The 27,562-nt window shown below is 45.4% G+C and overlaps 1 protein-coding gene across 3 annotated transcripts; it reads left to right on the top strand.

The window, feature by feature from the left end:
* Positions 1 to 2,908: 2,908 nt before the first annotated feature.
* On the top strand, positions 2,909 to 20,385 carry LOC141182579 (oocyte zinc finger protein XlCOF8.4-like). 3 transcript variants are annotated; one of them, XR_012257925.1, is made up of 7 exons: positions 2,909 to 3,649; positions 3,779 to 3,958; positions 4,042 to 4,165; positions 4,249 to 4,346; positions 4,544 to 4,634; positions 5,371 to 5,471; positions 20,255 to 20,385. XR_012257925.1 is itself a non-coding variant. In XM_073660731.1 (6 exons), the coding sequence occupies exons 1-6, from the start codon at positions 3,557 to 3,559 to the stop codon at positions 5,397 to 5,399; spliced, it is 615 nt and encodes a 204-aa protein (XP_073516832.1). In that variant the 5' UTR covers positions 2,909 to 3,556; the 3' UTR covers positions 5,400 to 7,341. The 3 variants fall into 3 exon arrangements, 1 of the variants encoding a protein (XP_073516832.1); XR_012257926.1 differs by having other exon boundaries at positions 5,376 to 5,471; positions 20,255 to 20,303; XM_073660731.1 differs by lacking the exon at positions 20,255 to 20,385 and having other exon boundaries at positions 5,371 to 7,341.
* The last annotated feature ends 7,177 nt before the right edge of the window (positions 20,386 to 27,562 follow it).

Below are 27,562 nucleotides of genomic sequence, written 5' to 3'. Positions count from 1 at the left end.
ATCATGGAGGCTTGCTGCATCCTGCAGTGCATTGGCAATCTGACCTGGTGTTGGTAAGGTATTGTCTTTTATTGTGATGTTTTTTGAAATTATGTCCAATGTTCACCAATAGAACCTTTGCACGATCCGTTCCTGCGTTTTTTCCACTCCCAGATGTCCCCCCAAGACATGTGAATGGGCCATGTCCAACACCTTCCGTCTTAAGGGGCCCGGCACTATTAACTGCTCCACACTCTCCTCCCTCACATTCTTGACCCGATACAACAACTCCTTACTCATCATAAAATGGGGAAACCTTGTGTGAGCCCCCGACTTCTGTGCAACCCCATTTATAATAGTGACATTATTAAAGGCTTCCTTCAGAGTTAGGTCCCTATGTTGGGCAGACCCAAAATTCTCGCTGGTCACCCCTAACTCTGGAATGGCAGACTCAGGGGGCACTACCTCCTCATCCCCCACAAGGACACAAAAAGGAAACCTGTCTGACTCTGGGTGTGGTGATACCTCATTAGGGTTAATTTTTTTCTTATCTGAACCAGCGAACCCAGAACCCTTCCCCCATAGATCCCAAAACAAGCAAAAGTCCCAGCCTATAATAATAGGGTGCAACAAGTCCTGAACGATGCCGACCTCGTGGGACTCTGTACCGTGGGCGATTTCAATGTCCACTCTGGCCCATAGTGTAGTCTTTAGCATCGCCATGAATGCACTGAATGCCGACTTTTTTCCCCGGGATAATTTGGAGAGGAAGGGTGGCCCTCATAAGGGTCACCAGGCTCCCGGAGTCTAGCAGTGCCGGTACTTCCCATCTATTCACCTTCACGTGACATGCTTGTGGCCCCTCTCTGGGTGGACAGTTCACACTGCAGGCCGGATAAGCATAATATGAACAATGTTGTCCTATGCTGCAGTCCATCGACTCAAGGGTCAGGGGACAACGGGCGGCTATATGGCCTGGGCCATGGCACCTCCAGCAAACAACATCACCTGTATGAACCTTGGGCACCACCTCCCTCGTCCATTTGGACCTTGGAAGTCCTACCACCTTTTGGGCCTCCACCCCCTGTTGGGAACTCAAACATGTAGTGGGCTGCCTTCCCAAGGAACCTTCAACCCCCTGGTATCTCTCGATCAGTCCAACCAGTTCATCAGCATACCTGGGATCACCCTGGGCAACCCAAGGCTGTATGGACCTCGGCAGGGAGTGCACAAACCGGTCCATCACCACCCACTCTACCATCTGCGCAGGCATTGAGGACTCTGGCTGCAGCCACTTCTGGACCAGGTGCAGCAGGTCAAACATTTGGGACGGAGGTGGTTTGTTCTGGTGATACAAACCCGCTGTGCCCTGATAGTCATTGTCAACCTCAAGCGTGCGAGAATCTCACTTTTTAGCTTGCCATACTCTTTGGCATCCTGCAAAGCTAAATCATAGTACGCCTACTAGGCGTACTTCTGGGGCTCTCCAAGTCAAGTATGGCGACAGTGCCTCTGCCCACTGCTCTTGTGGAAATTTCTCCCTCTCGGCCACCCTTTGAAACAGCATCAGGAAGGTCTCCACGTCATCCCCCGGGGTCATTTTCTGCAAAGCCCGTCATACCGCCTTCCGGACATGGGAGTCATCAGTCGGACCTGGGGTTGGAGTGCTCGTCCTGTCCTGGATAGCGGTTGCCAAAAGCTGCATCTGCTGATGTTGTTCCTGCTAGTGCTGCTGGATCTGCTGTAACTGCAGCCTGTTGGTCTCCTGTTGATGCTGCTGCAACCGGACCAGGTGTTTCAGCAGGTCCTCCATTTTGTCTGGCGATGCTTGCTGGCTTGCGACAGACTTCACCCAGGGCATGCAGTCCATCCTGTAGCACTCACACGTCTCTGCTGGGAACGCTGCCCGCAAGTCTAACACTAATTGTGGAGGTTTTACTCACTTGGGTATGACAGGAGGAAAACAGGAGGCATGTTCCTTTAAAAGTTCATGTGGGTTTATTGCTTCATAAACCCAGAAGCCAAACAGAAAAGAAAATAGCCTTTATATCAGGCAAACAAAGTAAATGTCCTTAGCAGGTCTCTGCTCAGCCAGGCTTGTGTGGCACACAAGCTGGGGTAGCGTCCAGTGTCCTGGCTTGGTCTGAAGACATACATACACAGGAGGCCTTCTCCCTCCAAACACACAGACCATGTGCCAAACAACAGGCTCCATTTAATAGGCTGTTAACCACACAAAGAGGTGAGGTATGTGGGTAGCTGGACCCACCCTTTCTCTCTTAGCTACCCGTAACCCGGCTCCCAGGTGCACCAACCGATCCTCTTATTGCTTATGTGCCCTAGAGAAACACTCCGGGTTACATCACAGAGACCAGCCATCTCTGTGACACATGCCTCCCATTGACTATGCAACCATTAACCACCTTAGAATACCATGATACATATCTGGTTTTATGATCACCCCACGGCTGATGAAAGGGAATCTGTCACCCTCTGGGACTTATCTGACCTCTAATATTGGCATACAGGTGATAGAAATGTGAATCTATACATACCTGTATGCCTCATATTAGAGGTCTGTTTGCTGTGAAATGGCTTTTTATTCAGTGAAGATTCTGATGCTTGCTGGCCGTGGGGAGTGGATTCCCTTTAATAAATACTCACTTAGCTCCATTCTTCGTGCAGATACTAATAAATACAGGACCTATGAGATTTTTATCATTATGATAGTTGGATAGTTAGGAGTGTATCATCCATAGCAGCAGCCCACAGGGCCACTATGGTGCCCGTGAAAAAACACAGAATTTGAGCTTGGTTTAAGTTGGTATCCATGCAGCACATAGACGCATGTTTACTATGGCCATAGATCAGAAAAAAAAACTATAAGAAGAAAAATTATCAGAAACCATGCTGTAAATAAATAAATAAAAAGCAAAAGTGCATTTAAATAAAATAGGGTTCTTAGTAACACTGTTTTTGATCAAAAATAGCATGAAAGCTATCCCACCATGGCAAGATGAACCCATTCGGGATAGTCCTACTCTGTTTAATATTAAAAACCTTACCATGTATCAAAGCCTCAAACTTCTGTGTGTGAATCAGACATGAGAACTAACGTGATAGAAGATTACAGTCCGGGGAAGACGGGAAACATTCATATAGACGACCGGTGGAGATGTAGTCAGTGAAGAACTCTGGCCAAATATGTTTGTAGAGCCTTAGTAGAAGATGAAGATGTCTTCGTTCTCCTCATGAAGTAGTTATTTCTCATGTCACGTGTAATGAATATCCCCTGCAGTATTGCTAATGCCGATTCCAGTGTCCGTAAATGAGACGAGAATTAGCTTTATGGAAGATGAGTCTTTGAGAAACGTGTTCAGCTACAGACTCCGAGGAAGAAACTGCTTGTTGTCTGTGGCCTAAAATATATAGGTTTTATTACTAGATGTAAAGCAGAAAACTAAATACTGTAAAATAATATATCTCATATGTTTCCCCTTATTATCTCCAGTAATTGTATTATTACACAATATCAGATCCTCTCAGTGAAGATCTTCTATTTAAGAGAATTTTCCTTATGGACCCATCAAAGACGGATATGGATAGAGACAAGATGGCAGAGAGGATATTACACCTCACCCTAGAGATCCTCTTCCGGCTTACTGGAGAGGTGAGAGATTCTGATGACGTCACATTACACCATTCTTATCTATGGGAATAAAAGATGAACAGAACTGGAGAGGTGAGGACTTTGGAAATGTCTGGAGGGAGATTTATTAATGTGTCTCTCCATAACCAGGATTACACAGTAGTGAAGAAGACCTCTAGTGAGCGCTGTCAGGACCATGTGTCTGAGGGATGGGAAAGACTCCTGAGCTCAATCACAGGGCCTCCATCTCACCCCCTGATACATGAGGACATCAATGACCAGAAGATCCTAGAACTCACCTACAAAATGATTGAGCTGCTGACTGAAGAGGTGACACTGCTGGGAATGCTGGGACATTATACAGTAACGCTATGAAGGGATCGGGGGGATGACTGTATCATTGTATGTGTCAGGTTCCTATAAGGTGTCAGGATGTTGCTGTCTATTTCTCCATGGAGGAGTGGGAGTATTTAGAAGGACACAAAGATCTGTACAAGGACGTCATGATGGAGGTTCCCCAGCCCCTCACATCACCAGGTAATAGACAGGACTAAATACACACTGCCTATAATTATCTGTATGTAAAGAATGAATTCAGTCCCTGTATGTGTTTCTTCCAGATCTATCCAGTAAGAGGACCACACCAGAGAGATGTCCCCATCCTCTTCTTCCACAGGACTGTAAACAAGAAGATCCCAATGTTCCTCAGGATCATCAGGTAGATGGAGAGAAGGTGTCATGAGATCTCCCCTATGATGTGTAGACGGCTGTGAAGGTCTTGTGCTCAGTCTTGTTTTATCCACCAGTATTATATGTTTTATACTAGTGTAATGAGAACGGTGGAGATGGCAGGATTAGAGCTGATCATAGATGGGACTTCTCATCTGTTTGTGACTTTTACAAAATTTGTTTCAGGGTGAAGATCTGACCCATATTAATACTATAGAGGCATATGTAAGGGGTGATGAGCGGTGTAAAGAGGAGATTCCTACATATGACTACCCAGGTGAGTAGTGACCACTAAATGCAGAGAAGTCAGAGATTCTTCTCAGTCACCGGCTGTGGCTGCTTTATCGCTGGTGTAGTCCGGCCGTATCACAATCGTGTGATCACCATTTTGCCTCTAGACCACAACATTCTCTTCCACCCAAAACTGTTCAAATGATTTTGGGCATTGAAACCCTTTTCCATAGAACTTACAACCTGGATTTTCCACATATTCCCTGTGATTAGGAGACGTTACCTGCCCAGATCTGTAAACCACAAAGCCAGAAAATCACTTGAAGAAAAATATTATGATGGTCCTGTAAGAGAAAGCGGAGGGTAATGATGCTGTTGGCTTCCTAGATCCCTGATATCTTATTGGATGAATCTACCTTCTCTCCCTTCTCTGCTGCTGAATGTGCTCATATGGTCCCTACAAGACCAGGTCCAGTCTTTCTGGCCAAACTTCACCTTTATGATCTACAGCATTAAATGTTGAGGGCCAAGTGTGAATTTCTGTACAATAACAGCAGAGTTTCCCTTTATCCTGAGTTTTAAATTTCTTTTAAAACCAACTAAATTCAAACCAGATTGTGATAAACGAAACAAAAAAACAAACATTACACCTGTGCCATGATATATATCTCTCAGCTAAATTTAAGACACCTCATCTCTGCACTATTATAAAAAGTTGTCTTTGAATGTGTAATATTTTTTCTTGAAACTCATCTGACAGAAAATATTGTCCCTTATGATAGTTCAGATTGCCAAGAGTAGTGTTGAGTGAATTTGTTCGGCGAATGTTCGAAAGTTTCAAATTCGGCATGAATATGGCACATTCGGATTCAAGATCGCAAAGGTGAGCAAATTTTCTTAAAATCAAAAAAGTTAGATGAATTTGCGCTGGACCGCGAATACAGGGCTACCACGGCGCTTTGTTAGCATAGTGCAAGTGTATGATGGGCGATGACATGTGCCAGGTGAGTGTGGGGGCTGTGGAGCGCTTAGAACAGGTCAGATCAGCAGCGCACTGTTTTTTGTTTTTTCCTGTGGGCGGTAACTTTAACTGAGGAAAGCGCGGCCAGCCAATCATAGCGCAGGAAGCATCTACGCTGCCCAGACATAAGGGCTTCTGCAATTGGCTGCAGAAATCACATGTCCTCTCAATATAAAAAGCGGCCATGTTCCCTCAGCGCCATTATATCCATGTCACTGCTGGAGACAGACGCAGCTCCGTGTTCTCCTGTGTAATGAGAGGTATTAGCTAGATAGATGGGCGCTTGTATCGTAGTCAGATAGTGTAGATAATTCCTGGCCTGTGTACCTCTGCAACCGCTGGTGCAGCACATTTTTGGTGTTCTTGTGCAAGTACTGAGATTCTGACAGAAACAAAGGGCCCATGCCATACAATAGTGCTGTGCACCGCTGGTATAGAGCTCCATGGCTCAGTATACCTTGAATCTTTTTTTGCAATTGCTAATGTGATCAAGCAAGCGCAGTGCACCTTTTCATTTAGTGGGGTTGAAATTGTGCTCTGCAGAGTCTGCGATTCTTCTTATTGCAGAGCACAAAATCTGTTTTTTTCTGTTGCTATTGTGATATTGAAAGCTGTGTGCACTAAAGTTTTTTTTTAGTGTCTGAAACCAACTCAAGTTCAACTCCACTAAAATAGTATCTGAGTAAAAAAATAAATTTTTCCTCTTGCTGCGCCCAGTCAAAAAAATATTTTTTCCTGTGCCAAAAGTCATACCGTGCTATAAGTCAGCTACTACGTCAGTGGCTTTCAAAGTCAGCTGGACGCAGAGCTTATGCAGTGTAACCCAAAAATATTTTTTGCTCTGAGTAAAGTGATACAGCTGGCTAGATCTGAGTTTTAAATATTTTGGAGCATATATTCTATGTCCTACTGGCCTCATCCACATTCAAAAAAATAATTCTTCTGTTCCTAAAGTAATACAGTAGGGGACATCTCAGTTTGAAATTGTTTGGAGAATATCTTGTAGGTTTTATCGGCCTTATGCACACTAACAAATTTCTTTTGTCTGTTAGTAACCTTATACGGCAGGCCATATCTTACCTTGTCATTTAGTGTCGCTGAAATTCAGGTGGGTGCTGTGTTATTGCACAGGAAAAAACGTATTTTTCTTTAGTTAATTGCGTGCTTCTACCATTGAATCTGATCAACATGAGTGGGAAAAAGAGAGGGCGTGGTGGAAGGGAGAATAGGCTTGGTATTAAAGGTGTACGTGGGGTATGTGGTAATGTTAGTGAAAGCACCACGTCACAACTGCCCAACTGACTGTAGCAAACGACAGATGGGCGAGTCTGTAGAACTCTTCACCCATTCTACACCATGGACATAAGAAGTGTACTCCAAACAGTCACAGAGTAAAGAGGAGGAAAGCATCTGCAGCGATGCCCAAAATTTTTTTAGCTTGAATTCGGGGCAGGATGAAGTAGGGTCCGAGCAGATTCCTGACCCTCGTCACCAGACGTTAACCGCAGGGGAGGGAGGTGATCCCGATGAGACTCGGATACCTGAGGCTCATGCGGACTGTACTGTGCTGTCAGGGCAACAAGAGGAGAGTGGTCACTCTGAGGGCGAGGAATGGGATAACACATTGGATGATGACGAGGTTGAAGATCCTACTTGGTGTGAACCCATAGTCACGCAGCCGAGTAGCTCATTTGAGGAGGTGGAGTAGGATGACGAGGAGGTTATATTTCGCCCTACGGCGCAGACATGGAGTGATGCAAGCACGAGGAGCACTGCATCCTTAGCCACAACCGTGGCTGTGGCCAGCAGCTGTCATGGGTCTGTGTCACACTGTCACAGAATACTGGAGGTAGGGGGCCTAAGCTGACCCTAAGCTGGGGCCCTGACTAATCCCTCATCCTGGAGGTACTGTTAAAGGTACAGAGGTCCAGGCCGCCAGCGTAACCCCTACCTTCTGAGGATCCCTGCACCTAAGTAATCTAGTCCTGAGAAGGACCCCGATCACAACAATAGGGAACCAGAAATAATATGCCCACACACAGTATTTAGACGAACGAGACAGTACAAGGGAAAAACCAAAACCACCTTGCATACAACTTCTAAACAACTACAACAGAGGGAACACCAACGGGAAAGGAGATAAATGATAAAGCGAGGAAAGGGAAAACACACTTCCAAATACACTTATCTCAGCAACTCCAAACACCACGATCCGCTCTGTAAGTCTGAATGAAAAGCTTTCACCGACACCTCCCAAACAGACCTGCAGGAATATAAAGGAGTCTCACTAAAGAAGCATTGATTGCAGCTGGGCGAGGCTGGACCTCAGCTAGCCCAGAGAGAGAGAGAATTAACTCCTACACTGCCGAGAAAACACAAAGCACCAACAAGTCAGCTGCGAGAAGTCAGGCTGTGTACTCGTGACGATCTTCGTGGCAACACACCCGTGACAGTACCCCCCCTTCTACGAGGGGCCTCTGGACCCTCAGGGTCAGGTTTATCCGGGTGAGTCGTGTGGAAGGCCCGAACTAATCGGTCTGCGTTAATATCCGACGCAGGAACCCACATCCTCTCCTCAGGACCATACCCCTTCCAATGAACCAAGTACTGAAGGGACCGGCGATTAAAGCGTGAATCAATGACCCTCGATACCTGGAACTCCAAGTTACCATTGACAACCACAGGAGGGGGAGGTAAAGGTGACGGTACCACCGGCGCCACATACCTCTTAAGCAATGATCTGTGAAACACGTTGTGAATTTTAAACGTAGGGGGGAGGTCAAGACGGAATGCCACCGGATTAATAACAGAACTGATTCTGTACGGCCCGATGAACCTGGGACCCAGTTTCCAGGAGGGAACCTTAAGTTTAATATTCCTGGTAGACAACCATACCTGATCGTTCACACTTAGGTCCGGACCAGACACTCTCCTCCTATCAGCCATACGTTTGTATCGGTTCCCCATAGTATTCAGATTCTTCAGCACCCCTCTCCATACTGAAGCGAGAGATGAGGAAAATCGTTCCTCCTCCGGAACCCCCGAAGAGCCCCCCCTACTGAAAGTACAAAACTGGGGGTGAAAACCATATGCCCCAAAAAACGGGGACTTACCAGTGGACTCGCTCCGCCTATTATTGAGAGCAAACTCTGCCAGAGGTAGGAAAGAAGCCCAGTCCTCCTGGTTCTCTGACACAAAACACCGAAGATATGTCTCCAAGCTCTGGTTCATACGTTCCGTCTGACCATTGGTCTGAGGATGAAAAGCCGACGAGAATGACAAATGCATCCCCCGCCGTGCACAAAACGCCTTCCAGAACTTGGACACAAACTGAGACCCCCGATCAGACACCACCTCGGAGGGTACCCCGTGAAGCCTCACAATCTCCCCAATGAACACCTGCGCAAGAGTTTTAGCATTAGGGAGAGCCGGAAGAGCGATAAAATGTGCCATCTTGCTGAACCTGTCCACTACAACGAGTATGACCGTTTTACCCGAAGACGGAGGGAGGTCAGTAATAAAGTCCATAGACAGATGAGTCCAAGGACGCTCCGGGATCTTCAAAGGTAAGAGGGCCCCAGACGGACGGGTATGTGAGGTCTTAGAGCGCGCACAAACCCCACAGGACACGACAAAAGTTACCACCTCTTTATGTAAGTTAGGCCACCAAAACCGACGCGAGAGGAGATCCACAGTTGCTTTACTCCCCGGGTGTCCTGCAAAAACTGAGTTATGGTGTGCCTCGATCACCTTTTGTCGCAACTGATCTGGAACGAACAGTCTCCCCGGAGGTCCAACAGGGGCGTCTCCCTGAGCCTCCAATATCTCCTCCTCCAGCTCAGAGCATACTGCCGAAACCACCACCCCCTCCTGAAGAATAGGAATCGGGTCGTCCGTATTCCCGGCCCCAGGGAAACTACGAGATAAGGCATCCGCCTTTACATTTTTAGACCCAGGACGATATGTAACGACGAAATTAAACCTGGTAAAAAACAATGACCACCTAGCTTGTCTGGGATTCAGACGTTTAGCGGACTCCAGATATAGCAGGTTCTTGTGATCGGTGATGACGGTGACCGGATGAACTGCCCCCTCCAAAAAATGGCGCCACTCCTCAAAAGCTAACTTAATGGCCAAGAGTTCCCTATTGCCGACATCGTAATTCCTCTCAGCGGACGACAATTTTTTAGAGAAAAAGGCGCACGGATGCCACTTACCAGGGGACGAACCCTGTGACAATACTGCTCCCACCCCTACCTCGGAAGCGTCTACCTCTACAAAGAATGGCTGAGACGCATCAGGTTGAATGAGTATGGGTGCCGAGGCAAAACATTTTTTCAAGGAGGAGAATGCTTGACAAGCCTTGTCAGACCACCTAGAAAAATCCGTCCCCTTTTTAGTCATGTCTGTGAGAGGCTTAACCATGGACGAGAAATTACGAATGAACTTCCGGTAATAGTTAGCAAACCCCAGGAAACGTTGTAGTGCCTTAAGATTCTCCGGCCGATCCCACTCAAGAACTGCCCGCACTTTCCCAGGGTCCATACGAAAACCGGACGCTGAAACCAGGAAGCCTAAAAACTGGAGTTCCTGTACGGCGAACACACACTTTTCCCACTTGGCATACAGTTTATTATCCCGCAAGATCTGTAACACCTGTCTAACGTGCTCCTGATGAGACACCAGATCCGGCGAGTAAATTAAGATATCATCCAGATATATGACAACAAACTGTCCCACCAGGTGGCGAAAAATATCATTAACAAAGTGTTGAAACACCGCCGGGGCATTAGTCAGACCGAATGGCATGACAAGGTTCTCATAATGCCCCTCCGGAGTGTTAAAAGCCGTCTTCCACTCATCCCCCTCCTTCATCCTAATCAGATTGTACGCCCCCCTGAGATCCAACTTAGAGAACCATTTGGCGCCCACGATCTGATTAAAGAGATCGGGAATAAGTGGGAGCGGATACGGATCTCGGACCGTAATCCGATTAAGTTCACGGAAATCCAGGCAAGGGCGTAGGCCTCCATCTTTCTTCTTAACAAAGAAGAACCCCGCGGCCACCGGAGAAGATGAAGGTCTAATATGCCCCTTAGCCAGACTTTCAGAAATATAATCCTTCATGGCCTGCCTCTCAGGACCAGAAAGGTTATACAACCTAGCTTTAGGTAACTTGGCCTCAGGGAGCAGTTTTACAGAACAGTCATACACGCGATGAGGAGGTAGTTCCTGACACCCATTCTCCGAGAATACATCCTCAAAGTCCGCCAGAAATGGAGGTAAGACCCAAGGAGTAACCGCACCGATGACCGTGTTCATGCAGTTTTTATTACAGAATTTACTCCATTGGCTTATCTCTCTGGTTTGCCAATTAATAACCGGGTTATGCTTAGCTAACCAAGGAAGGCCCAACACTATAGGAGTGGGAAGACCCTCCAACACGTAGCAAGACAACAGTTCTTTATGTATTGCCCCCACTTGAAGTTTTACGCCATGCACAGCTTGCAAAAAACTTCCCTGACCGAGAGGTCTGGCATCGATCGAGAATATGGGGATGGGTTTAGCCAACTCACTCAATCGCATACCTTGAACCCGGGCAAACCGAGCATCAACCAGATTAGCCCCGGCCCCACTATCCAGAAGAACAGATATCCTCTCAGTTCTCGTACCCACCACCACCTCCGCCGGTACGAGAAACTGAGACGAACCTAGGGACGAAATACCTACTCCCAGATTGCCGTCCACCACACAACCTGGGATCAACAGTTTTTTCGACGACTCTTTACTCTGCAAGGGACGGGATGGACACCCCCCAATAAAATGTCCCTTTTTCCCGCAGAGAAAACCCCTTCCTGTCTTATGGCGCACCACCGGTCCCCTTCCCCGAAATGATGTCCCTCCTAATTGCATAGGCTCCTCCGGACTGACCAGGGGAACCACCATATGAGGGGACCTTGTAGGAGGTGGAGACATTACAGGGGGTAGAGTTATCCCGCACCTCTCCCGAAGCCGTCTGTCAACGCGAATAGCAAGGGCCATAGCGGCTTCCAGTGTCGCGGGAGAGTCATACTGTGCCAACACATCCTGTAATTTGTCGGATAAACCATGACAAAACTGGCTCCTAAGAGCCGGGTCATTCCACTGGGTGTCCGTGGCCCACCTACGGAACTCCGAACAGAATTCCTCCGCCGGACGATCTCCCTGCTGAATCCTACGTAACTTAGACTCAGCAAGGGAGATCCGATCTGGGTCATCATATACGAGTCCCAGAGCAGCGAAAAACCTATCCACTGACTGGAGAACCGGGGAGCTTGGGGGAAGAGAGAACGCCCAAGATTGTGGGTCCCCTTGTAGGAGCGAGATGACAATTCCCACCCTTTGTTCTTCACTGCCCGATGACCGAGGCCGCAGCCGAAAGTACAATTTGCATGCCTCCCGGAAAACAAAAAACTTGTCCCGCCCCCCAGTGAACCTGTCAGGGAGAGCTACTTTAGGTTCTGGTCCGGCTTGCTCCAGAGGATGCAAAACCTTGGACCTAACGTCCGCCAGCCCCATGGACAAACTCTGCAACTGCCGAGCTAGACCGGCTACTGGATCCATGGTAGCTGGAGAAAAACTAAGATGGTCGGTGAAAATGTCACACTGTCACAGAATACTGGAGGTAGGGGGCCTAAGCTGACCCTAAGCTGGGGCCCTGACTAATCCCTCATCCTGGAGGTACTGTTAAAGGTACAGAGGTCCAGGCCGCCAGCGTAACCCCTACCTTCTGAGGATCCCTGCACCTAAGTAATCTAGTCCTGAGAAGGACCCCGATCACAACAATAGGGAACCAGAAATAATATGCCCACACACAGTATTTAGACGAACGAGACAGTACAAGGGAAAAACCAAAACCACCTTGCATACAACTTCTAAACAACTACAACAGAGGGAACACCAACGGGAAAGGAGATAAATGATAAAGCGAGGAAAGGGAAAACACACTTCCAAATACACTTATCTCAGCAACTCCAAACACCACGATCCGCTCTGTAAGTCTGAATGAAAAGCTTTCACCGACACCTCCCAAACAGACCTGCAGGAATATAAAGGAGTCTCACTAAAGAAGCATTGATTGCAGCTGGGCGAGGCTGGACCTCAGCTAGCCCAGAGAGAGAGAGAATTAACTCCTACACTGCCGAGAAAACACAAAGCACCAACAAGTCAGCTGCGAGAAGTCAGGCTGTGTACTCGTGACGATCTTCGTGGCAACACACCCGTGACAGTCTGCAGCTCGCAGTGGCAGCAAGGGTTGCCTAGTATGGGCCTTTTTGGTCACTGCAAAAGGATGAGCCAACTCACGTTTTTTGCAAACTTTGCGATAAAAAACTCAGTAAATTTGACTACTACATGCATGAACGTTCACATGCTCAAACAACATTCTTTACCCTGCGAATCTTACTGCGCTGAAATGCGGAACAGCGCACCTCAACAACCATCATCTGCCCCAGCAAACGCATCCGCTGCTTCTTGCTCCTTCTCTGTTACCGTGCCAAGTATTGTCACGCAGGTCTCCCATCGCAGAAACTCTGGTTCTTTACCCGCTTCAGTCAGGCTGAGTGACAGCCCTTCAGCTGTAATGGAAGCGGACACACCTGCTGTGTTCGTTTCAACGAACACACCGCATGTTTCTAAATCCACCGTAACATCTGCACCTCACTCACACTCCACCAGTTTTTCTGGTTCACCATACTCCGCTCTCTCAGCACCTTAGCCAGCCCTCGGTCCCGCAGTTGTGGTCACGTAAAAGATTGTTTCATTCTACGCATGACAAAGCTAAGAGGTTGAACACCACCATCTCCAATCTGTTGACCACGTAAATGCTGCCTTTCCGCCTGGTAGATACAGACTGTTTCCGAAAAATGATGGCCGTCGCAGTCCCCCAGTACCAGTTGCCCAGTCGCCATTACTTCTCTAAGAAAGCTGTGCCTGCGCTATACCAGCATGTCGCAGACAACATCACCCGTTCCTTGTCTAAATCTATGTGTGCCAGGGTGCATTTCACCTCAGACACCTGGATGAGTAAGCAAGGCCAAGGGCTTTACATCTCGCTGACTAGGCACTGGGTGACTCTGGTGGCTGTGGGGGCAGGCGGGGAAGGAGCTGCTCCACAAATCTTGGAATCCCCAAGGCTTGCAGGAGAAACCTCTGTATTTCCCACTTCCTCCACTGCTTTTGCATCCTCCACCTCCTCTAGGGCCTCCACCTGCGCACTCAACCTCTGCCTTAACAAGACACCGCGTTCCAAGGTGCGGAGCGAATACACACCACCTCCGTACTGCGCAGTCAGGGCTCTCCATAATCAGGCAGCCTTCAAATTAATATGCTTTGGAGATCTCAATCATACAGGTGAAGAGTTGTGGGCAGCTCTCCAGGCTCAGTTTGAGCAATGGCTGTCTCCGCTGAGCCTAGAACCAGGGAAGGCCGTGTGCGATAACGGTGCGAACCTGTTATTGGCCCTAGGCCTAGGCAAGATCGGCTCACGTCCTCAACCTGGTGGTACAGCGATTTCTCCGCCACTATCCTGGCCTGGATGAGCTGCTTCACAAAGTACGGAAGCTGTGTGCTCACTTCCGACGTTCGCACCCCTCATGTCATCGACTTGCATCGATACAGAGGTCTTTGTCCGTGCCAGTTAACAGGTTGATCTTCGATGGCCGACGCGGTGGAATTCCACTCTGCACATGTTGCAGCAACTGTGCCAGCAGCAACGAGCTCTGGCGCAGTATGTCATGACGTATAGCTTGGGGCAACACAGTACGGACTTGGAGCATATCACGTTTGTGAAGTGGGAACAGATTAGGGACCTCTGCACATTCTGCACGGTTTTGAAATGGCTACTAAACTGGTTAGCACTGACGATGCCATCATCAACATCACTATTCCGGACATATACATGATGGAGCAAACTTTGAATAACCTGCAGCAGGAGGTGCTGGCCCCAGAACAAGAGGAGGATGCGGAAGGGATACCAATGTCTCAAATTTCCAGACTGTCGTCACACAGGCTTATGCCAAGTGACGCTGGATTACAGCGATCGAGGGGGTTTGGTGATCCCAGGCAAACTGTTAGTGAAGGTGCAAGAGCCGAAGAACTAATGGAGGAGGAAGAGGTGATGGGCGAGCAACTGTCAGAGGATGAAGAGGATAATCATCCCCTCTTGTTTGAACGTGGTTGGCTGGAGGGGACTTAGGAAACAAGCATCAGTGTTACGCAGCCCACAATACAGCCTGGCTTTGGACCTCCTGGAAGAGCCCGACATATAAGTGCCTTCTTGATGCACTATCTGCAACATGATCCCTGTATAGCTAGGATTCGAAATAATGCTGACTACTGGGTTGCCACTCTGTTATAACGTGGATCTGAGTCAATTTTGCCAGATGCTTCCCGCCCTGAAAAGGGACCCGCTTATGTTGGAGTATCGAAACAAGCTTTTAAGCAACCTTTAATAGAGGTTTTCCCCAAGATAACAGTGAGGCACACAGTGTGCGTCGCAGCTGTAGTCTTTCAACCTCCGGCACGTCAGCTCGTCAACGCCAAAACATTAGCAACAGCAGCAGAGTAAGTGGCAGAAGCAATTTCTGGGAGTCCTTTCACACATTTTTTGCACAAGCTCGTGATGACATTGATGCCACTTCGGTGATGTTAGGCCCTCATTTAGGGCAATGTGAACACTCCTGGTTATGTCTCCATCTCCTGGGTTGGCTGTACTGGAAGAGGTGTGGGTTTTATTTACACTATTTCTACTGTAGTGAAATTGATTAGACGTTGCTAGTGTCTGCCACAAATTTTTTTGAAATATGGAGAATCATGATTGGGTCTCCATCTATTGGGTTGGCTGTAGAGGAACTAGTTTTGGCCTCCTTTGCAATACTTATACTCTAGTGAAATTGATGCCACTTCGGTGGTGTTAGGCCCTCATTTAGGGCAATGTGAACACTCCTGGTTAAGTCTCCATCTCTTGGGTTGTTTGTACTGGATGAGATGTGGGCCGCTAATTTTTGGAAATATGGGGAATCCTGAATGGTTCTCCATTCATTGGGTTGACTGTAGTGGAAGAGGTTTTGGTCTCCATGCATTTCTATAGTTATGGAGTGAATGTAGTGAAATTGAGCATTTGGTGCAGATATTGTTCTCCCCAAACGGGTACGCAAACATAATAAACTCAAAATAGATTTTCAAAAAGCAACCATCAGCCGCCCCATCAAACACCTCTGCTGCTTCTTCCTCCTCCTCTGTTACCGTGCCAAGTTGTCACGCAGGTGTCCGACAGAACAAGCTGTATACCCACTGCAGTTAGGCTGAGTGACAGCCTGTCAGCTGTAAGTGAAGCGGACATGCCTGCTGTGTTTGTTTCTCTGAGCACACCACACGTTTCTTAATCCACCGTAACATATCCACATGCACCTCACTCACGGTCTATCGGTTTGTCCGTTTCACCATACTCTGCCCTTTCTCAGTACTGCAGCCAGCCCTCAATCCCGCTGTTGTAGTCACGTAAAAGACTGTTTCATCCCACACACGACAAAGCTAAGAGGTTGAACTCCACATTCTCCAATCTGTTGGCCACGGAAAGGGTGATCTTAGGCCCTATTTTTTTAAATGTAAACACTTCCGATTGAATCTGCATCTCTTGCGTTGGCTGTAGTGGGACAGGTATGGGTCTGCGTTAAACTACTTGTAGTCTGATGACATTGGTGCCACTTCGGTGGTGTTAGGCCCTCATTTAAGGCAATGTGAACACTCCTGCTTAGGTCCCCATCTTCTGGGTTGGCTGTACTGGAAGAGGTGTGGGTCTTATTTACACTATTTCTACTGTAGTGAAATTGATGCCACTTTGCTGACGTCTGCCACTAATTTTTTTAAATGTGGGGAATCCTAATTGGGTCTCCATCTATTGGGTTGGCTGTAGTGGAACCTTCCTGTTCTGCAGTCTAAGTTGTGTAAGGTTGTGTACCAGTCCTTGCTGCACTCCTGATACAGACTCTGCCTGCTGCACTCCTGATACAGACTCTGCCTGCTGCACTCCTGATACAGACTCTGCCTGCTGCTCTCCTGATACAGACTCTGCCTGCTGCACTCCCGCTACAGACTCTGCCTGCTGCACTCCCGATACAGACTCTGCCTGCTGCACTCCCGATACAGACTCTGCCTGCAGCACTCCCGATACAGACTCTGCCTGCTGCACTCCCGATACAGACTCTGCCTGCAGCACTCCCGATACAGACTCTGCCTGCAGCACTCCCGATACAGACTCTGCCTGCAGCACTCCCGATACAGACTCTGCCTGCAGCACTCCCGATACAGACTCTGCCTGCAGCACTCCCGATACAGACTCTGCCTGCTGCACTCCCGATACAGACTCTGCCTGCTGCACTCCCGATACAGACTCTGCCTGCTGCACTCCCGATACAGACTCTGCCTGCTGCACTCCCGATACAGACTCTGCCTGCTGCACTCCCGATACAGACTCTGCCTGCTGCACTCCCGATACAGACTCTGCCTGCTGCACTCCCGATACAGACTCTGCCTGCTGCACTCCCGATACAGACTCTGCCTGCTGCTCTCCCGCTACAGACTCTGCCTGCTGCTCTCCCGCTACAGACTCTGCCTGCTGCTCTCCCGCTACAGACTCTGCCTGCTGCTCTCCCGCTACAGACTCTGCCTGCTGCACTCCCGCTACAGACTCTGCCTGCTGCACTCCCGCTACAGACTCTGCCTGCTGCACTCCCGCTACAGACTCTGCCTGCTGCACTTTGATGCGGACTCTGCCTGCACCGCCATCTAGTCTGTTCTACTGGGTCCAGCTGCTGAGCGTCCGTTGGTCTGTCCTGGAGTGGCACCTGGCGTTCACCGGGAGCCAAGTCTAACCTCACCATCAGAGGCTCTAGTGAACAGTCCGGTGCTCGCTTAGTCACGCCCCTCCAGGCTCTCCGGGGTCCCTGGCACAGTGGATCCACAAACCATGTCCGTGACTGTGCGCCCTCGCAGGCATGGTCCTCTCTCCTGTTGTACCAGTCGGTGACCCCTTTTGACATGTAAAGCGCAACTGAATAAATTTCGCTGCCACAGTAATAATAATTACAGTACTTGTACTCTGGGTCAATTGATGGCACTTCCCTAATTTGATGTGTTTTGGCAGCTTTTGGTCCCGTTTCTAGGCGTTCCCTATGCATTTTTTTGGTCCCCCCATTGACTCCTATGGGATTCGGAAATGTTTGACGAATATTCGACTAATAAATTCTGCGAATATCAATTTGTTCTGCTAACTTTTCAGAACCGAACATTGAAATGTTCGCTCATGCCTAGCCAAGAGCCACCGAGCACCATACTCCAATTACCACAGAGAGGTTTCACCACTAGTTACTCATTTATTACTGATGGAGACTGTTGAGATTGATCATTTCAGTAGATGTTATTGTCTATACTCATAGTTTTGACTATAGTAGTTAGTGCCCAAAATACTCTGATTTAACCTCTTCCTGCAGCCAGTTTTGTGTTCCTATCTGGGCCCATTTTTCAAATCTGACGTGTGTCACTTTATATGGTGATAACTTTGAGATTCTTCACAAAGGATAATAGGAAACAAATGGACCTTACAAATTATATTCCAACTTCTCTTGAATCCTATATACGGTTGTACACTACTATCTGGGCACATGGCAGGTTAAGAAGGGAAGGAGCGACATTTAGCTATTTGAATGCAGATTTTGCTGGGATAGTTTGCAGACACAATGTATTGGGGACACTGTTCACTGTCACCTGGCAGCTCAACATATGGCTACCACAAACAGGCTTGGCACTATCTACTCCATTTTCCAGATCCCAGGGTTTGCCTTGCTCATCACCCTTTAACCCCTCTACATGGATCTGGACTTACACACAGACCCCTAGGCTTGGGCCACGGTGTTACCTGCTGTTCTGTGGTGTGAGATGGCAAGAAGAATAGTCAGATAGCCGGGTCAGAACATGGAGGTCAGAGAAAATACAAAATCACACAAAAGTAGTCAGAAAACGGGCCGAGGTCACAACAGGAAACAAATACACAAGCAGGGAGCTGAGCACAGAGGACTGAACCAGAGGAGAACAAGGCTGTATCTGGCAGCTTCCAGCAATATGCTTTCAGCTTTAGTAGGGTGCGGTGCTTTCCAAATGGCTGAAGTAGGGAGCAGATTACTCCAGCTGGACAGCACACACACCCATACTGCCAGACTGGATAGTACTACAGGTACCAGGCACCCTAATCTTAGTGGCTGGACAGAGCCTGCGCCGTCCAGAGCTTCTGGTTCTGACGTCTCCTCCATCACCAGCGCCACCTGCAGGATGAATAAGGCGGCACCTGGTGACAGAAGCAGACGTCGCAGGAGCAGATCCCAGAGGAGATGGGACCCACCATTTGCAGAAGCCCTAATGTGACCAAATTGCAGAAAACCAGAGCAGTAGAAATCCCCATAAAGTGACTCCATTTTGGAAATTATAACCCTCAGTGAAATAATCTATAGGAGTAGTGACTATTTTGATTCCACAGGCACTTTCCGGAAATTAGCACGCGGTGGATGATGGAAAATTACAAATATATAATTTCATTACCCAACACATAGTGCCCAGATTGTGCTCCAGGAGACACACACCGTAAATTAAGTGGGTTCTTCTCCCTATAGTAATGCCAAATACATGGAGGCTATGTGGTTTGGGTGCACTGCAAGGCTCAGAAGTGAGGGGGGGATCTGACTTTGGGAGAGTGGATATTGCTGGATTGGGTTATGGAAGCCATGTTGCTTTTCAAAAGCCTTTGAGAATCTAATAATGTGGAAACCTCTGTTTTTCCACTGACAGATGATGGACCTGAGTGGGGACTTGTTTTTTTGTGAGATGAGTAGAAGTTTTTATTGATATTATTTTTGCCTACATAACATTATTTGGTGGCTTTTTATTCCATATTTGGGAGGCAGAATTAACAAACAGTTGGACACCACGGCTCTACTGCTCCATCCTATGAGGTTTCTATTAGATTGTGAACTGTTATTGTCTTGGTGAATAATGACGGCTAACATAAGGCAAAATGTAAAAAAAATCACAGAAAAAGATACAGCCTTACCAACACTAAATCATATAACAAATGCACTAGCAGGATGCCGCAGACCCCCATGATAAAGGTGGGGGCAGCGCAGGTGCAAAATACTGATGGAGCAACCACTCACAACCATACCAATTCATGGAGGGGGTGGCTGCCTAGTATTAAAGATGCACACAGATGAAGCTTGCATAGGACGCCAGTCACACAGGTAGGTGTGATGCAATGTCTGGCTTAGGATAGTGATGATGCCCATACTATTACATCAGGAAGGCTGCCCAGCACTATATAAGTGCACCCCACATGGACAGACACCCCAGTACACCCAACCAACACTAAAATGCTAATGCATTTGTTATCTGATTTGGTGTTGGTAAGGCAGATTTTTTTTCTGTGATATGTTTTCTTGGTAAATAATGATACTTTTATATAAAGTACATTTTTGCAGAGAGTTTAAGTAGAAATATTCAACAATATAAATTTTAAGGATATGTTATTCATAAATAATAATTGGTTTTATTCTTGGCAGATGACTGTACCAGGAGATCAGAGAGACAGCTGACATCTTCAATTTTTAAATCAGATGATCTTGAGATCAGACAGGATACAATTGAAGTGAATGCCATTACTCCAGATATACCATCATCCCTTCACAGCAAAGATCTGTCATCTGATCCTTTGAAACAGGTCCTGTCTTCTGATTCATTGCTGATTACCAAGGAAAATCAAAGTCACAAAATAAGCATTAAAAAACAAATTGCTCCTAAAGCAAAGAAGCCATTTTCACTTTCAGAATATGGAAATAGTTTTTCCCTCGAAAAGTCTTTTCTTAAACATCAAAGCATTCACACAGCAGAGAATAGATTTTTTTGTTTCAAGTGTGGGAAATTGTTTAACCAGAAATCAGATCTTTTTAATCACCAGCGAAGTCACACAGGAGAGAAGCCATTTTCTTGTTCAGAAAGTGGAAATTGTTTTACAGAGAAATCAAGTTTAATCAAATATCAGAGAACTCACACAGGGGAGAAGCCTTATTCATGTTCAGAATGTGGGAAGTGTTTTAACGATAAATCAAATTTTGTTAAGCACCAAAGAACTCACACAGGGGAGAAGCCTTTTTCCTGTTCAGAATGTGGAAAATGTTTTAGCCGGAAATCATATTTGGTTGAGCATAACAGTACTCACACAGGGGAGAAGCCTTTTTCCTGTTCAGAATGTGGAAAATGTTTTAGCCGGAAATCATATTTGGTTGAGCATAACAGTACTCACACAGGGGAGAAGCCTTTTTTCTGTTCAGAATGTGGAAAATGTTTTAGCCGGAAATCAAATTTGGTTGAGCATAACAGTACTCACACAGGGGAGAAGCCTTTTTCCTGTTCAGAATGTGGAAAATGTTTTAGCCGGAAATCAGATTTGGTTAATCACCAGAGAACTCACACAGGGGAGAAGCCTTTTTCCTGTTCAGAATGTGGGAAATGTTTTAGATTGAAATCAAGTTTTATCAAACATCAGAGATCTCACACAGGGGAGAAGCCTTTTTCATGTTCAGAATGTGGGAAATGTTTTAGCCGGAAATCAGATTTGGTTAAGCACCAGAGAATTCACACAGGGGAGATGCCTTTTTCCTGTTCAGAATGTGGAAAATGTTTAAGCCGGAAAATAGATTTGGTTGAGCACCAGAGAACTCACACAGGGGAGAAGCCTTTTTTCTGTTCAGAATGTGGAAAATGTTTTGGCTGGAAATCAGGTTTTCTTAAGCACCAGAGAACTCACACAGGGGAGAAACCTTTTTCCTGTTCAGAATGTGGGAAATGTTTTATCGAGAAATCAGTTTTGGTTGAGAACCAGAGAACTCACACAGGGTAAAAGCCTTTTTGCTGTTCAGAATGTGGGAAATGTTTTAGCCGGAAATCAGATTTGGTTATACACCAGAGAAATCACACAGGGGAGAAGCCTTTTTCCTGTTCAGAATGTGGGAAATGTTTTGTGAAGAAATCATCACTTCTTAGTCACCAAAGTACTCACACAGACGAGAATCCATTTTCATGTTCTTAATGTGGGAAATGTTTTGCACGGAAATCAACTCTTAACAAACTTCAGAGAAGTCACACAGGGGAGAAGCCTTTTTCATTTTTAACCGAAAATTGTATCTTCATAAAGGGGTTGTCCACTACTAGGACAACTCCTTCTCATTCCTCATGTTTGGCCTTGTTAAAATAAAAACACTCATACGCACTTCCTGTTCTGGTGCCGTTCCATTGGTGTCACAACTCGCGTTTCCGTAAGGATGTTACATCACACAAGATTGTTACATCACACAATCCTGCTGCCAATCAACGCCACCTTCAGACGTATTGTACATCAACAGGAAGGACATGGCCTGGACATAGCACCAAGAGAACACACACACTGAAAGCACTCTCTTCATACCGTGCTACTGGGTGAATTATAAGCAATTTACAGCCTCAAACATGACTTTCGATATGGGAAAGAAATAAGAAATCAGAGGTTAATCTGAGGTCCTCCACCTCCGTCAGCATGTCTGGTATGCAGCGTTTCTTATGGAAGGTCTTATCTTCCTGCTCTGGAGCCATTACTGCCTCACTTCAACGTGGTAAAAGAAGCAGTCTTAACCCTCATGATGCCAGACAGCTCCAGCCTGTAAGTCCTGCACTAACTTCTTTCTTAATGTAGGCCTCACAAGAAAACAGCTCCACAAATCTCCCTGTACTCTCACCAAAGTCCACATACTGAGCAGTGCTTGCTTCACAGGGACATTTACCTCCCAGCCACAGGTTATTCTGATATGGGGAACAACATAACTTATTTGTATATCAGATTGCGTCTATCCCTACTAAAGAAGATATGGAGCAATATATTCAGAGGCTGGAGACCACATACAATACTGAAATACGTCCCCTCACTTCTATCCTGTCACAGCTTACTGACAAGGTACAGAGATTAGAGGATGACGACGTTCAAGTTAGAGGCCATCATAATGCTCAGAAACTAACACTGGATCTTCACAGCCAGTAAATAAACCATCTGTTTAATATGGTTGATGATCAAGAAAATGGCAATGATATCTGGATAAGGGGTATACCTGAAAGCATCAATGCACAAGTGATTATGCCAACACTGCGATCATTATTCACTAATATCCTTGGTGATCCTATTGATAAGGAGGTGGAGATTTAAAAGGCGCACCGTACAATAGGCAATCATGGCCCAGATCCTGAGTGTCCAAGGGACATTATCTGTCGCATATTTTTTTCAATGTAAAAGAGGCCATTGTGAGGAAAGCAGAGGAGTTGGGTCCTGGTGATTTCAATGGAAAACGCATATAGTTGCCCACATATCTATCCTGAATGACACTTGCTAAAAGAAGGGTATTGCAACCACTACTTAATGCCATCCGGGAAAATGGCCTGATGTACTCCTGGGGGTACCCATTCCAGCTGTATATTTTCAAAGATCCAAGCAACATGAGACCTATTTGTGATGCCCTGGACATTCCATATATCTGACTGGCCACCTGCTCCACCATTGCCACAGAGAGTTCCAGCACGTCACAGAAGGCGTTCAATGGATCAGGAACTTGATGGTGATGCAGCCAGATGGGAAAGGAACCTGCCAATCATATGAGCTCCTGAAATGAATCTTGCCTTCCCTGATGAGAGACAGTTTGCAGATGCTTACTTATTTCTTTAAGCATATAATTAGATATATCTAAATAGAGCGTTAGGTGCCACTCTTCCACTATATAGAATGTCTAAGTTCATATAAGATCTTAGACCACCATATAAGTTGAGTTCACATGATACTACTGTAATATCAGGCTGTATTACATTACTTGCTTTATATTCCATGGTTCCCCCTAATAGGAATCCTAGAACTGAAAGTTTGACTTGCGCCTGTAAAGACAACCCCCAGTTAGGGACTTGCATTGGGATCTGCTTGTTTCGCAATTTCCTACTGTTTTGATATATTCATAATCTATACTTCTTAGACACTGAGAGGTAGACGTTACTATCTACCGTCTATACTTCCTCTTTTCTCTTAATCTTTCTCTCTTCCATTCCCCCTTTTTTTCATATAATATGGCACAACTCAAAACTTGTTCATTGAATGTCAGAGGACTTAATGTTCCTGAGAAAGGAGCTCAAGTGTTTTATCGTAGGTATAAACAGCACGTACATTTTCTCTTTCTTCAGGAGTCACACTTTAGAGGCGATCATATACTGTACCTCAGATTACTAATAGATAGCATTTTTCTGGGATGCCAAGATGATTAATGTTTTGAAGTCTAGGGTGCTGAGTATAGGCCGCCACAGATCACTGCTGCATACTATTGTAGAAACACTGTCTGACGCGAAGAGGAGGTATGTGTTTGTTAAGATCTCCGTCTACTCCAAAATTTTGACTTTGGAAAACTTCTATCTCCCTAATTGTGACCAAATTAAGACATGCCGTCATTACTTAAACAAACTAAAATATTTTGCGGAGGACCTTATCATCATTGGAGGTGACTTTAATTTTGTCTTGGATCCTTCTTTAGATGCGTCCCTGGGCTGGTGTCACCAATCTAAAAAACAAACAAAAGCTTTGCTAAGCGTGCTCCGGTCTCAACCAGTCGATATATGGAGAATACTACATCCAGACGTAAAGGATACCTATTATTCTCCTTTACACAATATGCATAGCCATATAGTCCTTTTCTTAATTAGCCGTCACTTGCCTACATGGCAACCTACCTGTCAGGTAGGAACTGCTGTATGGTCAGATCATGCTCCTGTATATTGTAATCTGACTATACCAGACTCCACCAAGGCTTCAGATGTTGGAACCTAAATGATAATCTGCTGAAAGACTCACTCTGTGTCTCAGACCTTCTTGAGACTATAGACTCTTTCAAATATATGAGCATGATGAAACTGCCTTACCATTTAAATGGGAAGCACTCACATGCGTCCTCAGAGGGATAATAATAAAACATGGATAAATGCTAAAAAAAGGAGAGAACAGCTAAAGTCTCCCATTTGCTTGAGCAGATTGATCTACTTGACAAACAACATAAATGATCTGCTTCCTTCCAGGTATATATAGACCTGCTTAACGCTAGAAGGGAGCTAAGTAGTTTCATGGATGGGGTACTTGCAAATATTGTGTAATTTCAGGGCACCTACTTATGGAAGGAACCAAGTGGAAGCTTCCATTCTCGGTACTAGATATGGGGCCTCCTCAAGAAAATTACTTAAAATGTCGTACACTAAAGTTAATATATAAGGCGTGGGATAGGGGTAAAAATATTCTGGGAATTGGAAAGTACACAAATTATACTCCTTTATGGCACAACTATAACTTACCAGAGCTACATAAACTAAAAAATGTTAGTGAGTGGAAGGATAGTGGGTATATGTTTGGTGTCATAACTCTTGAGGGATGGATTATTCAAGATGTTTGAACAAATAAAGGCAGATTTTAACCTTCCGCATAGGGTGTTTTATCAATATCTGCAAATACATCTTGCATATAGTACACAACTAAAATAAACGCCATACTGATTGACATCACCCAATAGATACCATTACTACATCGTTGGATACAAAAGGTCTAATATCCCTTATTTATAGGCAGTTTCTGGCCCTACATTTGGATAAATATTGATTTGATAGTTAAGACAAAATGGGAGGGGGATGAGGGTCCCTTATCTGAGGAGCAATGGGGGAGATACTGGATTTGACACTGAAACTTTCATTGTTAGAGTCACAAAGATTGTCCCGAATTCTTCTCATTCATAGGGTATATAGATCCCCAAGTATTTTATTTAAAATTGAAATACAAATGGATGACACATGTCCTAGATGTGGTCAAAAGGACGCGCCCACCTGATGCATATGATGTGGGAATGTGTAAATATTGGCGACTAATGGAACGTAGTGATCGCTCTTGTACTATCTGTATTTGGGATACAACTTCAGTTGGAACCTAAAATCTGTATCCTAGGACTCCTGGGAGAGGACGTAGATCCAGACTCCCATATGGCAGTAGATAGCTCAGGAATATTATTCCAAGCCAGAAAGTTGTTGGCACTACATTGGATAGACAATTCTCCCCCAACGACAACAGAACTAAAACCCAGGATAAATAACACTCTATGCTTGGAAAGTGGATCTTATATTAAAGGAACGCTCTCAAGAAATCCATACACATATAGGAACAATGGTTAATTACCCCAGGTATTGCTTCAGAAATGCTATACTGGACCATTTGTACATATCCCTGCAGTAAACCAGGAATTTATATCCTTATACCTAAGGTGTCAGCAAATAATAATTGTCTCAGTCCACACAATTGTCCCTTCTTAGATATATTCTTTTTCTTTTGATGTCCCAATAGGGAAAAAAAAGCCGTCAGGAAGTATTCAGATATTTATGTGCAAATGTAAAATTACTATTCCAAAACCTTGTACTATAGAGTAATATTGGGTTTTATATCATTGTAAACCAGTTGTTGTATTCTTTACTGGTTTTTCTTTCTTTTTATTTTTGTCACAAAGTTTGTATGACAAACACAAAATGCTGGTCTTTCTTTTGTTAAATAAAAATGATCTGATTGAAAAAAAAGAAAGGAACGAAGGTCTTTAATAGATCAAACGTATACAAAATATCAAGATCGCATGTGAAGGTACTCGTATGAATTCACAGATAAATGTGGTCTCTCATTGACAAGGAAGTTACATCCACGGATGCAAAGGACATACGGCTCCGGCAAAAATTAAGAGATCACTGAACAGTTTTCTATTGGAAAGCATGGAAAGACTGGTGGACAGCATGGCAAGAGGATTGAAAGCTGTGATTAAAAATCATGGTTAGTCCACCAAATATTGATTTCACATTTAAAACATGAGTAATTTGAGGTCTGAAAGCACTGTTTCTCTGTTTCTTTTTTAGTATTTTGACGCTCTATCATTTGCTGCAAATAAATACAAAATTTTTCGCTTTCAATTTCGGAGACATGTCAGTAGTTTATAGACTAAAACAACGATGTATATTTTACTCTATAATATACCTATAAAGAGAAAAATCAGAGAAACTGAAAATTTTGCAGTGGTCTCTTAATTTTTGCCGGAGCTGTATGTATCCAAAACAAAAGGAGCCCCACTGCTATAAATTCATAACCCCACTGACATAGCTGACGCATTTCATTGCTGTTATAGCTCACTTCATAATATTCATGGAAAATACCACGACATGCCACCTAATTTTCTTGAAACAAAAATTGACAAATATATTATGGACACTGCCGTTCCTTCCTTACAGACCCCTGAGCAGGAGGTACTAGACAAAGCTTTCACTAAACAACAGGTAGGGAATGATTTAATGGCCTGTCCTATCGGGAAGAGCCCTGGGCCAGATGGATTCAATAATAGATTTTATAACATGTTTGCACCTCTGTTGTTACCATTAGTGTTCAATAATATCTCAGAAGACTCCACTTTGCCCCCCAATCACTTCATGCTCACATAACAGTTTTACCAAAGCCTGGAAAAGAACTAAATGCCTGCCCTAATGTTCATCCAATTTCATTAATTAGTGTAGATGTCACCATATTCTCTAATATAATTGTATCATGGCTCTCCCACTACTTACCCTCAATTGTTAGCAACGTTCAGGTTGGCTTCGTTAAGGGTAGAGAAGTGCGTGATAATACAAATAAAACATTGTTAGTTTCACGTGCAAAAAAAACGGGATCCCAATGTGCCTTGTTTCTGTGGACGCTGAAAAAGGGTTTGACTGAATGCACTGGACTTTCTTGAAGAGCACCTTACGAAAAA

The sequence above is a fragment of the Phyllobates terribilis genome, unplaced genomic scaffold, assembly GCF_046119375.1.
Source record: "Phyllobates terribilis strain yellow unplaced genomic scaffold, ASM4611937v1 Scaffold_35__1_contigs__length_13245226, whole genome shotgun sequence".
Lineage (NCBI taxonomy): Eukaryota > Metazoa > Chordata > Amphibia > Anura > Dendrobatidae > Phyllobates > Phyllobates terribilis.
Note: the sequence above shows the minus strand (reverse complement) of the source record. Positions and strands in the feature narration are given on the sequence as shown.

What these genes read in the sequence shown, in the direction of transcription:
- LOC141182579 (XM_073660731.1), top strand. Translation starts at nt 3,557, where the DNA reads ATGGACCCATCAAAGACGGATATGGATAGAGACAAGATGGCAGAGAGG. An exon ending in TCTTCCGGCTTACTGGAGAG is followed by an intron (nt 3,650 to 3,778) that starts GTGAGAGATTCT and finishes CTCCATAACCAG; the next exon opens with GATTACACAGTAGTGAAGAA. An exon ending in ATGTTCCTCAGGATCATCAG is followed by an intron (nt 4,347 to 4,543) that starts GTAGATGGAGAG and finishes AATTTGTTTCAG; the next exon opens with GGTGAAGATCTGACCCATAT.